The 18938-nt window shown below is 34.8% G+C and overlaps 1 protein-coding gene across 1 annotated transcript in view; it reads left to right on the top strand.

Moving 5' to 3' along the window:
• BMPR2 (bone morphogenetic protein receptor type 2) overlaps positions 1–18938 on the top strand; it is a 183835-nt gene that overhangs the window by 154286 nt on the left and 10611 nt on the right. The window contains exons 8-10 of the mRNA XM_035007356.1: positions 691–851; positions 1807–1954; positions 6935–7071. Of these exons, the coding sequence (XP_034863247.1) occupies positions 691–851; positions 1807–1954; positions 6935–7071 (446 nt within the window). The remainder of the gene's footprint in view (positions 1–690; positions 852–1806; positions 1955–6934; positions 7072–18938) is intronic.

The raw sequence follows: 18938 nt of genomic DNA, 5'->3' as shown, positions 1-18938 counted from the left end.
CTTTCTGCCTTCATGGAGCATATAGTCTAGTGATAATAGAATGAGTATAATAGTGCTTTGCTTCTCTGTAAAATCAGAAAATAGGTTTTCATATCTTGCTGAGAGATAGCAGCTCCCCTACTCATTCTCGAAGTCCATTGTAAAATTATTCCTAGTTTGATTTGAAGAACTGAGGTGGGCTTAGAGACAGGGCTACACCTGAGGGCAGAACTGGGATGTTCCATCATAGGTTTGATCTGTTAAGTCATAGGACATATGTGTACAGATTTTGGAGCCATCTCAGTTTTTCACTGATACTTATTTTAGACAAACTGACTTTTTAAATTTTTTATACTAAATATTTCTTTCTGTATTGCCTCCTTTTGCTACCCTAGAAATGAAGGGGAAAAAAAAAAAACAAGTGTGTGTTAAAATTAGAAGCAATAGCATGTTGGCTGTTAGATTTCAGCTAATTATTTAAAGCTTAATTATACATGCAACAGTAGTTTATGTTATAAAATACAGTGAAAATAGTTAACGATTGTGAGTGGAAAACTTTGCTTTCTTGTTTCCTTTTTTGTTATTAGAAAATTAAAGGGCAGAAAAATAATACAGTCATCTATATTTATGTAGTCCCTATTACCTGCATGCTTACTTTATGTCCAAGAGTGCTATTTAAACATTAATAAATATTTGAAATTATCTAAACAGATCATTATAAACCTGCAATTTCCCATCGAGATTTAAACAGCAGAAATGTCCTGGTGAAAAATGATGGAACCTGTGTTATTAGTGACTTTGGATTGTCCATGAGGCTGACTGGAAATAGACTGGTACGCCCAGGGGAAGAAGATAATGCAGCCATAAGTGAGGTGAGTATATACAAAAGGTATCACTCTGACATACCAGGAGAACATAATGAATTGCATTAAAAAAATCAAGGACAATTATCCTTATATGCTACCAATGTAGCATATTAAGAATTATAAAATTAAAAAATATAAAAGACCTTACATGAAGTTTATCAGTTCTTTATGGAAATCACTGCCATACCATTCTTTATGGAAATCACTGCCACACCAACTCATTTTTGACAAGCATTGGGAGGAAGTGTGTAGGAACTGACTTTTGAAACAAGAGTAAAATTGCCAAGTTTGAGATAGGACAGTCACCTTCTGATAATCACTATTAAAATGTGAAACACGTCCTTCCTAACCTTTTTCTCTGCATCCATACATATGTCTCTCTCTCTCTCTGTGTATGTGTGTGTGTGTGTGTATTTATTTATTTTTTAATTTTTTAGGGGCTTGCCTCAGTGGCTCATTCGGTTCAAGGTCCGACTCTTGATTTTGGCTCAGGTCATGATCTCATGATTGTGAGATTGACCCCCACCTTGGGCTCTGTGGTCAACATGGAGTCTGCTTGAGATTTTCTGTCTTCCTTTCCCTCTCCCGCTCTCTTTCTCTTAAATAAATAAATAAAATCTTTAACATTTAAAAAAAATTTTTTTTTAATATTAAATGGTGTATATTGTTGTATAGTTTTCTCATTGTGTCCTAGAAATGTTTCTGCATTGACATACATAGGATGGTCTAGCTCATTCTTTTTGATTGATGAATAGTATTCAATAGGATGAACTTACCACAGTTTAATTATTCAAGAAGGGCATTTTATAGATAAAAAATTTGGTATAGAAGGTTTCAGTAACATGCTTAGGGTCAAATAACATATCATTGACATGAAATTTATGTATAATTTCTGGTCTAATATATGCCTTTCAGAATATGCTATATTCTGTTTCTGAAAAATATCACTCTAATTTAATAGGTTGGCACAATCAGATATATGGCACCAGAAGTTCTAGAAGGAGCTGTGAACCTGAGGGACTGTGAATCAGCTTTGAAACAAGTGGACATGTACGCACTTGGACTCATTTATTGGGAGATATTTATGAGATGTACAGACCTCTTCCCAGGTAAGAGAATTGCTATCAAAAATTGATATATGTTTTGAAGTGAAGCAGTAATATCTTCTTTTTCTATCTATATTAAATAAGTCAACTTTTGTGTGTTTTTACTTTCATTTAAACCTTTAGTTCATTGCCATCTAGTGTTCAAAAACATTATTAGCAGAAGGATGTCAATCAGGAAAAACTTTTTAAAAGGACTCCAAGTTTTGCATCTGAGTGCAGTTTAATTAATTGCTCATAATAGCTTATCTGTGTTTAGTTTGGTCTCTGATTGCTTTAACGGTCATCGTTGTCCTTATGCATCCTCTGAACATTTGATAAGCTACACTTAAAATATTTCCTCAGTTGACCCAAGTAAGAAATTAGAAACAATGAATTAACCATTAGAACACTTTTTTCTTTCTTTTTCCTTTATTTTTTTCATTCTCCATTCTTGACTTCCTGCTTTCCTTCCTTTCTTTCAAGGAAAGAACACTCATATGATATGAATGTTTGTTTGAGGCTTACTTGAATTAGCCAAATGAGTTTATAGTTTTTTTTGTTAGGATTATATTCCTGTCATTATTGTCCTATAAAAACTTAAACTATCAATATGTGCATTGCATTCTTCTAGGTGATGTACAAAATGATTTGATATATATGGCTTCTGCCTTATAGGAATAACACCATTAAAAGCATAGAAAAAGGAAAAACAGTCAGTTGAATCAGCATTAGACAAATTATGAAATGGAACTATTAAATAAAAACAAAGATTAGTGGTAGGGTTGAATTTTTTTGCTTTAGAAACAGTAAGCATTTAACAGTAGTTATAATTCTAAAAATAAAATAAGTTAATTATTTAGATTGACTATAGGTCAATCAGTTATTATTTAGAAGTATATTTCCTAGTTAATTGTAAGTACAAAGTACTCAAGGTATTTTTCTGGACATAGCAGAATTGCGGTAGTATCACACATATTATTGGAACTTTTGAAACTTTTATTTCTATTATTGGAATTTTGGCCAGAGATTTTTTTTAATATATCCCAATCCAGAATTTTATTTTTTAGAAACATGTCTGACTAAAATGATTCTTATTACCAGCATTAGTATACTGCCATCAGCAACATTTTTTTGGACAACTACTGCATTCAAAGAATAACTATTGCTTTTGGTCTGATAAATAACAAAGAGCAATATCAAGTGTTTGAAAAAGGAAAAGCAGGGTGCCTGGGTGGCACAGTTGGTATACCTCCAAATGCAGTATAATTCTTGGTTTTGGCTTAGGTCGTGATCTCAGAGTCCTGAGATTGAGCCCCACATGGGGCTTAATGCTCAGCGTGGAGTCTACTTGAAGATTCTCTCCCTCTGCCCCTCCCCCATGCTCTCTCTCTCTCTCAAATCTTAAAAAAGAAGAAAAAAGAAAAGGGAAAGGCAATTCAATCTTATTTGTAGATTATTTTAGCAGATGTATAGGATAAATTGAGATAGAAAGAATTAGAGGCAGTTTAAAAAGGGAAAAGACAGGTGCCTGGCTGACTCAATCAATAGAGCATGTGACTCTTGACCTCTGGGTTGGGGCCATGAGTTCGAGCCCCATTTTGGGGGTGGAGATTACTTAAAAAAAAAAAAAAAATAGGTAAAAAAATAGGAAAAAGAAATAAGGTATTACTATTTAATGGATACATAGTTTCTGTCTGGGAAGATGTAAAAAGTTCTAGAGATGGGTAGTAGTGATGGTTGCACAACATTATTAATGCACTTATTGCCACAGGACTGACTATATGCTTAAAAATTGTTAAAATGGTATATTTTGTGTATATTTAACCACAATGAAAATAAAAATAAAGGAGAAAAACAAGAGTTGCAGTAAGAGATCCTATAATCTTGGATATGGAAATTGGCAAGAAGAGGCACATGTAAGAAAATATAGAGGAGAAATCTGTGGTTCTACTTAGCTATTAGAAGAAAATCTAAGGAATTGAGAAATATTCAGAGATCAAAGAAATAGGGTGGCAGCCAGGAACTTAGGAAAAAATATTTATTATATTGGAAAGATGAATTAATTATGGAGACTTTTGGATGGGGTATTGAGGGACAACTGAAGAAATTAAAAAAAAAAAATTTTTTTTAATTATCTATCCATAGATGGTAAATGGGAACTTATGAGTGAATGCTCTCTCCTAAGAGAACAAATTAAGAGTGCAAAAAATTGGGGAATAAAGACTGCATATTGGGGGACCTCCCTGTACCAGTAGGTTAGTTAAGAAGACCATTGGTCAGAAAAATAGTGAGAAAACTAAGAAATCATAGTATCTTGGAAGTCGGTGTTAGAAAATGTTAAGAACCCAGATTGATAGCAGTAGGTGTAATATGAAGTCAAAAGGAAATAGAACTGAGGAATGATCTTTGAATTTGAATTGGAGGAGGTTATTAGTATTCTTAGAAGAGATTCTGTGGAATAGAGAAGACAGAAATATTACAGAGTATGGGAAGGAAAAGTATTAAGACAGCACAGGAAGAAAATTTAGGGTACTCTTAAAAATTTTAACAATGAAATGGGGGGAGAAGTTGAATAAAAAGGTTCCCATAAACATATTAATAAACATAGAATAGCATGTTATAATGATACAATTCTTGGAAAACATTTCTTCAAACTTGTATATCTCCAAATGCAGTACATGCTTTATTATTAAATGTAGACATTACGTTATGTAGACTGACTCTCTGTAAAATATTTGCAGAATAAATGAATTAGGTGTCTATTACAAAAAATTGAAATGCTGCAATATTCATATAAAGGAGGAATATGGAAGGAAGAAAGAAAATAGGAAAGCAAGAGAAAGAAAAAGAAAAAAGAGAACAAGCATAATTTAAGAAGGGAACTAGAAAGTTCCTAACTGCTTAGAGACATAATTAACAAATAGCAAATGAGGTTTGAAGCAGGGAATGGTATCTGATATTCTTAGACATTTTATCTATTTTGGACAGTTTGAAAGAAAGTAGGATTATAAAACTTCCCTTGAGCAATCCAATGATAATAAAGTTTTAAGGAAATCCAGTTAAGACTAATAGAATTCATGATGATGATATCATTAACATTAATCTTTGTGTCCCTAATGCCTAATACTAAGCGCTAAACAAGTATCTATTGAAAAATTAGATTTAGAGCCATGAAGATTTATTAGAAAATTGACAGTTCTTAATGTCATTTCATTCACAAAATAAGATTGTACATTAGTTTTATTTAGCAGGTTTTCTAATTATATTTTAGACCTGATTAAAACAAATAAGTAAAATTGTGAATTTTTAATTATCCTGAACCAGTATTCGAAAAAAACAACTAATAAATAGCACTTGAAAGATATCTATATGTGTTGTGTTTATGTCTCAGAGACAGGTAAGATATACTAGATACTAAATATCTTACAGTTCACAGATATTATGGGTTGAGGTTTTATCAAATGAGGTTTCATGAATGAAAGTGATACACTAACTAGCAGGATTGAATCTTTCAATTTTGTCTTTCAAGTTCAATATTGATGGCGATTGTCAACAATAAGTATCTGCTTAAATGTTTAAAGTATGTGAACATATCACTTGTTTAGATAGTGTAATATTCCAAAATTTTGGGGTTGTACTGCATAAATTATAGAATTAATCTTTGTAATTTAATCTTTTTTAATATTGGAGGAGGGCAACTGTTTATATGTTTTTTGAATATCCAAATTGAAACATAAAAATTAAATACATGTTTTATGAAGTACTTTCTTTCTGGATCATTATAACTTTTGTATTATCTCCATGTGAGTGAGATAAGGAAGACAGACATTGCCATTTTGCTGGCAGGAAAATTAAAAACAGAATAAATGACTTTTCCAGGGGCGCCTTGGTGGCTTAGTCCGTTAAGCATCTGACTCTTGATTTTGGCTCAGATCATGATCTCAAGGTTGTGAGATCGAGCCCCATGTTGGGCTCCACACTGAGCATGGAGCTTGCTTAAGATTGTCTGTCAGTCTGTCTGTCTCAAAATTAAAAAAATAAATGACTTTTCCAGGAGAGAGATGAAGCCAGGATTAGAGCTTAAGTGCCTTATCCTACATTCTGGTATTCCTCCTAATTTATCCTGTCATTTTAATGGGGTGGGGAGTGGTACCAGGAGACAGGAAGAGTCTCTCTCCTGTGTTGTTTGTCAAGATTTTGACTAGACCATTGGTTTTCTGACTATTGGTCCCAGAGATCTTCTGTATGCTCAATATGTTTATTAAGTTTAATTTGATAACATTTTTTAAAAATCATGACCTTCTCATCACAAGCAGCTGGTTGTGCTTTATTGGTGATAAATAGGGTTATTAAACAGTGGTAGAATAGTTAATGAAACTTTAAAATCCTTGATCTAGATACTGTTTCTTAAGAGGAATTTTTTTAAAAAAAATCAGTATACTGATTTTTCTCTCATGGCCATTATCATAAAAATTTTTGTGACGTTTGATACAGTCTGGCTGGTCTATAATAGAGCCAGTGACATATTAAGACAGGATGACTATACATCTTTGTGCTTATATTTGGTTGTACAGACATGTGTTCTACTAGATCCTGGACTTTGTCCTCATATTCACCACCCTTGATCTCTGTATGGGATAAGAATTCAGGCATTTTCAAGTATTAAGTACACCTTATATATATATAATTAATAATCCCCCCCAATTTAGTAATACTAGAAATCATTTAAAAATAGCTATGTCCACTGTTGAAACTACCACTTGATTTATCAACAGATGTTCAATTTATCAAAGACTATTCTAAGTAAAGCATTTATTAATAATGTATTAAACCCACAACAGGATTTCTTTTGGATTTCCAAATATGCCCTAACGGGTTTAAAAAAAAAAAAAAGGTTGTGACATAATTTCTCTGCTTACTTGGAATCAGAAATTCTGCTGTTATTCCATCATTTTAACATAGTTGGAAATTTTATTCTGTCCTTCTTTTAAAAAAAATACACAGGTGAATCTGTACCAGAATACCAGATGGCTTTTCAGACAGAAGTTGGAAACCATCCCACTTTTGAAGATATGCAGGTTCTGGTATCTAGGGAAAAACAGAGACCCAAGTTCCCAGAAGCTTGGAAAGAAAATAGCCTGGTAAGAAAAAACTAAATTATTAAAAAGAGGACTTATGACTGAATATGTTTCAATGTTGTTAGAAGCAAAAATAGACTGTTAATGTAATAGTTTTTAGAGCTGTCTAATGCCAGAAATCCAACTTACTTGACTTTTATGATGTTATACACTTTCAAATTTTTCAATATAAAAAAGTCCTCTTTCTTGGTTCAGTTTCAGTTTTTTCCAAGTGTAAAACACTAGAGAGACTAACTTGTGTCTGAAGGTTGCCAGATTGAGTAACAGCTAGAATAATTAACATGTTAATATATATATTTTTTTTAAGATTTTATTTATTTATTTGAGAGAGAGAGAATGAGAGACAGAGAGCATGAGAGGGAGGAGGGTCAGAGGGAGAAGCAGACTCCCTGCCGAGCAGGGAGCCCGATGCGGGACTCGATCCCGGGACTCCAGGATCATGACCTGAGCCGAAGGCAGTCGCTTAACCAACTGAGCCACCCAGGCGCCCCAACATGTTAATATTTTGAACATTATTGAAATTCCATCTTATTCTCTAGAGTGGTACCAAAAATGTTAATTAGTGCAGATGTACATATTCAGTGGCTAATAGAAATTTAAACTACCTCAAAAAGAAACCAAGGTGTGCTTATAAATTCTGCCTATTAAAAATGCAGTCTAGGGGCTCAGTTGGTGATCATATGACTCTTGATCTTGGGGTTGTGAGTTCAAGCCCCACATTGGGTATAGCGATTTCTTAAAATAAAATCTTTAAAAAAACAAATTCAGTCTAAAACACTAAAATATCTTCAAAGGTTCCTGCCATTTTGGTAAATTGTTGCTACAGCACTGTAAACATCTTACAAACATTTATACACACACCTTCTTTCTCTTTATGTCATATAATTTTTTTAACATAAGTAGGATCATTTCATTATCCACTATCATTTCTGAAGCTTATTTTTTTACTCATGGACAGTTTTTCATGTCAATACCTATAGATGTATCTCTTTCTCCATTTGGTCAGTATTCCATTGTATATCATAATTATTGAATTATCCCTTATTGATGGTAGTACCCTGTATTTCTTATTTTAAACATTTTTTTAAAGAATTACAAAGTTATGCCTATACATGGTAAATCAAATCAAATTAAGTAGAAGGGCATAAACAAGGAAAAGAAAAAAACTCCATAACCCTACCACCAGTCTTCAAAAGAAACTCCTATTAACAGTGTTCTGAGGTTTTGGTTTTTGTTCCTAATTTTTACTTCTGAAGGTTACTGTTATAACTGTAAATACTATATCCTTATTTCTTGTTATCTCTCATTTACTCTCTCCTAGGTTTGTAACATTTTAGCTATTATTACATAATTTATGTTTTGTCCACAGATCTAAAATTTAAAATAAAAACGTCAGAAATTGGGTGCCTTGGTGGCTCAGTCGTTAGAACATCTGCCTTTGGCTCAGGTCGTGATCCTGGAGTCCTGGCATCAGTCCCGCATCAGGCTCCCTGCTCAGTGGGGAGCCTGCTTCTCCCTCTGCCTCTGCTGCTCCCCCTGCTTGTGCTTGCTCTCTGTCAAATAAATAAATTTTTTAAAAAATCTTAAAAAAAAAAAAGCCAGAAATTGTAGAATTATGATTGTGTAAACATCCACTGCACAATGTAGTATTGTGCTTGGACTCATAGAGAAGGAAGTAAAAGTCCTGTTAGTTATTGTAAGCTTCTGCTGCTTGAGGAAGAATGTTTCAAAAGTCACCATCCACTGGATTCTCCGACTTTTTGTCACTTTGTTCTTTCTTTCTTCTTTATAGATTCTGTTAAGAAGCAGCATTTTTTAAAAAATCTCACTCTTTTTCTTGTAAATCATAATTTCTTTTATGAAGTTCCTCTTTAAGTGATGTATGTTAGTATGTGCATGGGATTATGAATCCTTGCACCTTCAAAAATGTTTATATCTTGCCCTCGCATTTGAGTAATAATTTGGCCAAGTAATGGTTTCAAGATCAAAATTGCGTTTTCCTCATAGTGGTTCCTTTGAAATCGTTACTCCACTGTCCTGAAGCATTCAGACATGTTAAGAATTCCAGAGCCAGCCAGTCTCATTCCATTACTTTTTGTCTTTTTGTTTTACCCCTTGTTTTCTTGTCTCTATGAGCTTTTAAGCCTTTATCGTTGGAATTACCACAGTTTACCTGGATATATGGAGGTGTGGATCTTTTCACACATTTTGCTTTGCACTAGACAGGTGTTCAGTTTGAAAACTCAGAGATTTCTTCAATTCAGAGGAGTTTTTCTATATTATTTAAAAAATTATTTTTTCTCTTCTATTTCTTCCCTCTGTAATTCCCATTAGATAACTACTGGTCCACCTGACATTCCAGGTGTCAGTTTTTTTTCTTGCATTTTCCATTTTTTTGTTGTACATTGTTCAAGATTTACTCTGCTTTAGCTTTCAAATCACTCATTCATTTTTCACCTTTATCACTCTATTAGTTATCTGTTCATTAAAATCTTACTTTTGACAGTCATATTTATAATTTCTAGAAATTCTTAATGTTTGTTTCTTCCATAGCAGTCTGTTCTTGTTTTAAGAATGTGATAGGAATTCAATTATTTCTAAAGGTGTAAATCAGAATTTTTGACACTTTATACAAATAATTTTCTTGATTATAGTTAAAGAACAAAAATGAAAAAAAATTCACTAAGCAATTTAAATCACTTTATTATGTATTTTCACATTTTACTTTTAGGTTGTCTTCATAGGATTAGAATATTTTCATTCTTGATCCTAACTTATATGGGGTGGTGGCATGTCAGAGAGAGGCTAGAGAGATGTTATGTGTTTCCGTACAGATTTAGACTGAATATTTTCTCCATTGGTCATCTTTATCATCTTGTCCATTGGTCAAGGAAGGCTTCTGCTTCAAATGAGATTGAAATCTTCTTCAAGGCATTGAAGATCTATTGCCAAAAACATATGCCCAAAATTGCCTCCAAACTGCAGTCCCTGCTATGGGAACTGGGACAGATATTTAAGAAGTCCTTGGCAGAAGGTGACAGGCTGAATCCTGCACCAGGATTCATTAGATATTCTAGCCTCACAGAGCATCCCTCAAAGAAAAATCTCTTCATGAAATTTTATCTAGATTTAAAATACTTATCTTCCTTAAATTGTTTTCTCACCAGAGAAATTTGACTCATTATTTTGAAATCTCTCTTGGCAACCTACCATTACAAGATATGCATCATATGCATATTTACCTGAAAACTTTTTGCTTCCAATTTAGAGTAGGTTGTTAAGTAGGGGATAAGTGATACTTGGTTTACTTCCAGTGAATCCATTTAAATCTAATGTGCTGTAGTCAATAGAACTGCTTCTCTGTAAAGACAATCCAATACTAGAGAGGTGTATAGCAAATGCATAGTATATAAAAAGAAATACACCTATGTCTAAAAGAAAATATTTTTGCTTCATAATTGCATTGAAATTAAAAAACATTTTTATAATAACAAAACTCAAAGATCTTCCAAATATAAATGAGTGTAAAGACTAGTTTTTAAAAACTGCTAGGGAGGGCACCTGGGTGGCTCAGTCAGGTAAGTGTCTGCCTTCAACTCAGGTCATGATCCTGGGGTCCTGGGATTGAGCCCCACATTGGGCTCCCTGCTTAGGGGGGAGCCTGCTTCTCCCTTTCCTTCTGCCTGCTGCTCCCCCTGCTTGTGCTGTCTGTCAAATAAATAAATAAAATATTTTAAAAAGATTGCCAGGGGTTCAAAAACATAGATCAGTCAATAAAAGGGGGAAGAATACATGAAAATGTTAACCATAGTTATGAGGAAAATACATGAAAATGTTAACCATAGTTATCTCTGAATATTGGATTCATGAAAAACTTTTTCTTTTTTCCCCCCGTACTTTCAGAATTTATAGTAAAAATGAACTGTTGTAACAATTACATACACATACACACAGTTTAAATTGGAATAACAAAAAATTATAGACAAAGTTTATTATTAAAATAGTTTTTTCCCAGGATGCCTGGGTGGTGCAGTCAATTAGGTGTCCAACTCTTGGTTTCAGCTCAGGTTGTGATCTCAGGGTCATGAGATCGAGCCCTGTGTTGGGGGCCCATGCTCAGCATGGAGTCTGCTTAGAGTTCTCTCTCCCTGTCCCTCTGCCCACCCATGTGGCCCCACCCTCCCCACTCTCAAATAAGTAAATTTTAAAATAAAATATAATAGCTTTTTGTCTCACATGTAAAACTTTCAGGTATAATTTGTTCAACTACACCACCATTCTTCATATTTTTCATTATTTTCCAAATTATTTTTAAGATTTTATTTATTTGTTTGTCAGAGAGAGAGCACAAGCAGTGGGAGCAGCAGGCAGAGGGAGAAGCAAGCTCCCAGCTGAGCAAGGAGCCCGATGTGGGGTTGATCCCAGGACTCATGACCTGAGCTGAAGGCAGACACTTAACCAACTGAGCCACCCAGCTGTCCCCCTTTTCCAAATTCTTATCTTCCATTTCTTAATCTGTCTTGAATACTGCCTTGTTCTCTTTCCCCTCTTGAAATCATTTGTCTGATTTATCTTTAATCCTTAGTCTTAGTTCTGTATAACCTCTCTTGCTCAACAGTCTTATCTTAATATATTGTCATGTAAAAGTTTGAAACTTTCTCAGTTGTTTTTTTTCCTCCTCTAGTCTCTTCTTTCTCCACCCATTAAATCCAGTCTTCTAAAATGTCCTATATTTTCCAAAAGCTATCCGTTCTTCTTTTCACATTTATTTCATTCTTTATATTTCTCTTCTTGACAAATTAGCAAGCTTGCTGTGGTCTAGAATTCAACATTTTCCATACTTCTTTTCTCATACAGCCTACATTAGGAAATGCAAGTTCACATCATGATAGAGTGTCTTTAGAATAATACTTAACCTCACTATGTACTCTGTGTTTTCTTATTTGCTCTTCTAGTCTATAGAGTATTTCACTTTGGAGAGACTGGTGTAGTTGTTTGTTTTAAATGTTGGTTCCCAACCCACTAAGCTCATTTCATGACCCATCCATGAGCCCCCACTTCCATTTTCCTGTCATTACAGAGGAAAGATTTTTAAAATTTCCTGTCTTTTTTCCCGTTTTATTTCTTCTGCTTCTCTTTCTTCATCAGTGTAAGTAACGATATCCCCTTTATCTTATTTACCCAAATGTTGGATATCATTATATATTTGCAGTTAGAGTCCCTTGTTGAAGCACTCATCTGATTTTGCCTGAATATTTATATTCTTCGCTAATCTTATTTTCTCCCCTCAAAAAACTTTAATATTTAAAAGAGATATAATTGATATGGATTAAATTGCGCATATTATGATACACAATTTGTTAAGTTTTGGCATGTGTATATACCCATAAAACCATCACCACAATCGTAATTTTGAACATTTCACTTACCCCCCAAATTTCTCTTGTGTCCTTTTATAGTTTCTCCTTCCTGCCTCTCTCTATTCTCCATGAATCCCAGGCAACTACTGATCTGCTTTCTGTCACTAGTGATTTGTATACCTTTTCTAGAATTTTATATAAATGGAATCATACAGTGTGTACTGTTTTTATCTGGCTTCTTTCAGATAGTTTAATCATTTTCAGATTCATTCATGTTGATCTGTATGTCAATAGTTTATTCTTTTTTTTTTTTTTAAGATTTTATTTATTTATTTGACAGAGAGACAGCGAGAGAGGGAACACAAGCAGGGGGAGTGGGAGAGGGAGAAGCAGACTTCCTGTGGAGCAGGGAGCCCAATGTGGGGCTCCATCCCAGGACCCTGGGATCACGACCTGAGCCGAAAGCAGATGCTTAGTGACTGAGCCACCCAGGCGAGCCAGTTTATTCCTTTTTATTGCTCAGTAGCATTCCTTTGAGTGAATATGCTACAATTTGTTTACCCATTCACTTGATGATGGATATTTGGATTGTTTCCAGTTTTTGGTTACCAGAAATAAAGCTCTTGTGAACATTCATGTCCAAGTCTTTGTGTGGACATATGCTTTCATTCTCTTGAGTAAATACCTAAGAGTAGAATGGGTGAATCATGTAGTACATGTCTGCATAACTTTTTGAGAAAGTACCAAACAGTCCAATTTATCATTTTTTTCTTTCATGGATGTATTTTTGGTTTCATATTTTAGAAATCCTTGTGTAACCCAAGGTCACAAAAATTATCTTCTGTGTTTTCTTCTAGAAATTGTATAGGTCTGTGACCCATTTTGAGGTTGTTGTGTGTCTTATTTTTTAGATTTTTTGCATATGTGTGAGGTATGGATCAATATTCATTTTTCTGCATATGGATATCTAATTGTACCAGCATAATTTATTTTTAGAGACTACTTTTTCTCCATTTAATTAATTGCTTTTTTATCTTTATCAAAAATTAATTGTCCATATGTATGTGGGTCTGTATCTGGACTCTTTATTCTGTTTCATTGACCTATATGTCTATCTCAATGCCAGTACCACAATCTTGATTACTTTAGCATTATACTATGTCTTGAAACATTAGTCCTCCACCTTTGTTCTTTTCACAGTGTTTTGGCTATTCTAGGTTCTTTACATTTCTACATGAATTTTATAATCAGCTTTTCAATTTCTACATTGAGCCTGTTGGGATTTTTATTAGAATTGAATTAAATCTGTAAACCAATTTGAAAATAATTGACATCTTAGTAATACTGAATCATGTTAATATAGATTTATAATTATTGTTTTATGCATTTTTCTCTTGTATTGAAAAAAAAGAAGGGTCACAAACCAAAAATACCCTAGTACTGGCTTTTATATTTACCTATGTGTAGTTTATTTTACCAGTGTTCTTCATTTCTTCATATGGCTTCAAGTTATTGTCTAGTGCCCTTTCACTTGAGCCTGAATGATCTCCTTTGGCATTTCTCATAGGGCAGATCTGCTAGCAACAACCCCCCCCCCCCCCCGCAGCTGTTGTTTATCTAGGAATGTCTTAATTTCTTCATTATTGAAGGATAATTTTGTTTGATAATAGAATTCTTGGTTAACACGTGTTTTCTTTCAGCGCTTTAAATATATCACACCCCTGCCTCTGGCTTTCATGGTTTCTGATGAGAAATTGGCTATCGACTTTTTTTTTTAAGATTTTATTTATTTGACAGAGAGAGCACAAGCAGAGGGAGAGGGAGAAGCAGGCTCCCCACTGAGCAGGGAGCCTGATGCGGGACTCGATCCCAGGACCCTGAGATCATGACCTGAGCCAAAGGCAGCTGCTTAACCGACTGAGCCACCCAGGCGTCCCTGGCTATTAACTTTTATTTAGGATCCCTTGTACATTTCAAGTCACATCTCTCTTGCTGCTGTCAAGATTCTCTCTTCATCTTTGGATTTTTATATTTTGATTACAGTATGTTTCGGGATAGAACCTTTTGAGTATATCCTACTTAGAGTTTATTGAGTTTCTTGGATGTGTAGATTCTTTCTATTATTAAATTTAGAAAGTTCTAAACCATTATCTCTTCAAATATTCTTTCTGCCCCTTTTTCTTTCATCTTCTTCTGGGGTTCCCATTCTGTATATTTTGGTATGATTGATGACACCTCACAAGTCTTTTAGGCTCTGTTTATCTTTCTTCATTTTTTTTGTTTCTGTTCCTCAGACTACATAATTTTTTTAATCTTCAGGTTCACTAATTCTTTTTTTTTTTTTTTTAAAGATTTTATTTATTTATTTGAGAGAGAATGAGAGACAGAGAGCATGAGAGGGAGGAGGGTCAGAGGGAGAAGCAGACTCCCTACTGAGCAGGGAGCCCAATGCGGGACTCGATCCCGGGACTCCAGGATCATGACCTGAGCCGAAGGCAGTCACTTAACCAACTGAGCCACCCAGGCGCCCCAGGTTCACTAATTCTTCTCCCTGTTCATATCTGCTGTGAATCACTGTAGTGAATTTTTCATTTCAGTTTTTGTACTTTTAAGCTCCAAAATGTCTTTCTGGCTCCTTTTTATAATTTTTCTCTCTTTATTGCTATTCTCCAGTTGATGAGAAGTTGCTTTCCTAGTTCCTTTAATTCTTTGTCCATGGTTTCCTTCATCTTTTGAGCATATTTCAACTCTTTTTCTAGTAACTCCAGTATCTTTATTTCCTGAGGGACAGTTTCTTCAGTTTCTTTTTTCCTGTGAATGGGGCATACATTCTTGCATTTTTTGCATGCTTTGTAATTTTTTAAGACTGGGGATTTTGAATATCCTGATGGGCAAAAAGAAAACAAAAGAAAAAAAGAAAAGATAAGATAAGAACATACTCTCTAGGCCTTTGCAGTTTGGCTTTGTGTTGGGGCCCTCCTTTAACATTTATCCAGACCCTTTAAGATTCTGTGTTAGCCTTTACTTTCTGCTAGCGCTGAGCCTAAAGACCAGCCAGCTATGAAAGCTTATGGTCTGCTCTGAGCATGCATCCTGCCTGGACGTGTGCATGGCTTTTCTAGGTTTCCTGGTATATGCAGGAGTTTTTCAAAACCCTCATTCCCTAAAGTGTTTCACACCCCAGTTTTTCCTCCCTCACTTTCAATTTTTGTTGTGTGGTTCAATTTTTGTATTTTGTCCCAGGCTGTAACACTTGTTCATTTGGCTTTCAGTGATTTCAAGGAATGTTCTCCACTTAGTCTTACCTACTTCTGTTTTCTGAGAGTTCTGAGTTAGGCAGAATAAAGACAGACCCCTTTCTTTGGTTCTTCAGGAAATTCATAGACATGTCAAAACAGACAACATAATTCCTTGGGAACAATATTTTACTCCCTCTGGACCAGGTACCTACATGGAGAACACAGACTGCAGTCTTCATATTCTACTTAGTTGCTCTAAACATTTGACTAACTTCCAGAGCTTCAGTAAGATTGATTGACAGTATTGTTACCAGGATTTTTGGTACTTCTGTGGAAGAACGTCCCCTGGTCTCCTTCCTCTGCCATCTTCACTAATGTCCTCATACAGTGAGTTGGGAAATATCCTTCCCTCTTTGATTTTCTGGGTAGAACTGGCATTATCTTCTTCTTGAATGTTTGGTAGAATTCAGTAGTGAAGCTATCTGGGCCTGGATTTTTCTTTGTGGGAAAGTTTTAAACTACAAATTTTATAGATACAAGAACTCTTCAAGTCATCTATTTTTTCTTAAGTGAGCTTTGACAGTTTATGTCTTTGAAGGAATTTGTCCATTTCATCAAAATTGTCAAATGCTTTCTTAATTTTGTTTAAAGACTTTAATGCCCAGTTGGTCACTTAATCTTCCTCTTTCTATACAGTTTATTTCCTTAATCTTCTCTTATCTACTTTTTTACTTATTCTGGGATATTCAGCATTGCTTTACTTTTAGATCAACTTTCTACGACCAAATCATTATTTTTAGGACCCTTAGAATCCCATGTATAGTCAACCTCTTTAAATTCTCAGCTATTTTTCTAATTTTTCCTTTTCCCTATTTCATATTAATTTACTTCTAAATCTTGTGTAAATGATTTAGTAACCATTATTTTAACTTTGAACTTATAATAGATTTTTCTCAAAAAAAAAAATCAAATTACAACTTTTATAATAGAACCCATTTATCCACTAGGAACTGGCTGTGTTCTATCAGCATAGTTTAGAGGCAATCATCATAGGATAATGTATAAACTGTGGAGCTGTGCTGCCTGAGCTTTGATCTTAGCTTTGCTACTTATTAGCTATGTGCCCTAATTTCTCCTCTGGGCCTCTTTTCCTGCATATAAAAAGTGGGGATGACAATAGTACTTCAAATAAGAATTAAATGAGTTAGAACACAGTCTAGTACATAGTAAGAACTCAACAGTTGTTAACTATTATGCATCAACAATGATGCTGTTTTAAAAATAGAAACTTCTTAGAGGTAGGGACTAGGGTTTCTGTTTACCAAATTTTATTCATCATCTAGGACAGTGCCTTGGTGAATGTCTTATTTTGGCAGGGGTGGGAATGGGGTGGAGGTAGGATCTCTTTTTGAAAAAGTGTTTTTACAAATTATTTTCCAACTATATAATGAAAAGTAACAAATACAGCCTCATTCAGTGTCTTCTCTCTCCTCCAGATACAGAAAACAGCCAATATACCATTTTTAGCTGCTTGGATTTGGTATTTCTGAGCTCTTCTGGGCAGTTGGTGAATGGTACTCTGCAATAGATAGTGCTCTGTTTTGGAAAGGAAGGGTCTCTTTCAGTTTTGTGTGGAAAGACATCCAAATCTTTGCTTTAGGAAGATTTCAGTGTATGCACTTCATTGTGTTGCACTTCATGTTTAGTAATTAAGAACATGAATGAAACTGGGGCGCCTGGGTGGCTCAGTCATTAAGCGTCTGCCTTTGGCTCAGGTCATGGTCCCAGGGTCCTGGGATCGAGCCCTGCATCGGGCTCCCTGCTTGGCAGGAAGTCTGCTTCTCCCTCCTCCACTCCCCCTGCTTGTGTTCCCTCTCTCGCTGTGTCTCTCTCTGTCAAATAAATAAAATCTTAAAAAAAAAGCATGAATAAAACTATAAATCTGTATGTGTGGTATATGATGGGTATATGTCTGAATTAAAAAGTAATAAAGTTTCTCTGAAAGAATACCCAAGAAATTGGTAACATTGGTTGCCTTTAGACTGGGAAAATGGATGGTTCGTGAATAGGAATGGAAGGGAAATTGTATTCTCTTTTTGACATTTTGAATTTATTGACACATACATATATTACCTATTCAAAAAATTCATTAAATACATGTCAAAATTCAAACAAAGAGTTCAAACAATAAATTATTTTTAGCAATACAAAAAATATGCCATGCCCAGACATCTAAAAGGCCCTCCAAAGAAACAACCACTCTTACGTTCCTTCTGTAGACTTCAGAAATTTCTATGGATTACATGACTATATGTTTTTATATCCTTTTCTAATATATAGATGGGAATTACTACATCCACTTACCTTACAATTTTTACTTAGCAACTGGGAACATATACATCTTCCTAATTCTTTTCATTCTGCAGAGTATCCATTATATTGCAAGTTTTTAGCCAGATCCCTATTAGAGGACATGTGGGTAGTTCCCAGCTTTTGCTATTATAAATGATACTGCAGTGAATATCTTATACACGCATTTTTCTACAAACATATAAGTGTATTTGAGGAATAAATTCCTGGAAGTAGTATTGCTGACTCAAAACGCAAATACATTTATGATTTGTTATTGACAGATTACCTCCAAATTGAGGACACTCCCGACAACAGTATATAAGTGCCTGCTTTCCCATCACCAACACTTTGTATTATAAAAATATTTTTATCTTTCTTAATGTGATAGGTAGGAATGGATCTTGTTTTAATTTGCAGCTAGTAAGTAGTAGAGCCAAGATTTGAGGCCAGGTTCTTTTTTTTTTTTTTTTTTTTAAGATTTTATTTATTTATTTGACAGAGAGGGCAAGAGAGAGAACACAAGCACGGGTAGTGGGAGAGAGAGAAGCAGGCCTCCTGCGGAGCAGGGAGCCCAATGCGGGGCTCGATCCCAGGACCCTGGGACCATGACCTGAGCCGAAGGCAGACGCTTAATGACTGAGCCACCCAGGTGCCCCTGGAACTAATATTCTTTTTTTTTTTTTTTAAGATTTTTATTTATTTATTCATGAGAGACAGAGAGAGAGAGAGGCAGAGGGAGAAGCAGGCTCCCAAGGAGCAGAGAGCCCGATGCGGGACTCGATCCCAGGACCCTGGGATCATGACCTGAGCCGAAGGCAGACGCTTAACCATCTGAGCAACCCAGGCACCCCTGGAACTAATATTCTTAACTGCTATACTATACTGCCTCAACATAGTAAGATTAATCATCTTTGCATAT

The sequence above is a fragment of the Mirounga leonina genome, unplaced genomic scaffold (assembly GCF_011800145.1).
Source record: "Mirounga leonina isolate KUSES-001 unplaced genomic scaffold, KU_Mleo_1.0 Mir_151, whole genome shotgun sequence".
In the NCBI taxonomy this organism is placed as follows: domain Eukaryota; kingdom Metazoa; phylum Chordata; class Mammalia; order Carnivora; family Phocidae; genus Mirounga; species Mirounga leonina.
The sequence above is the reverse complement of the archived record's forward strand: the minus strand, read 5'-3'. Positions and strand labels throughout refer to the sequence as shown.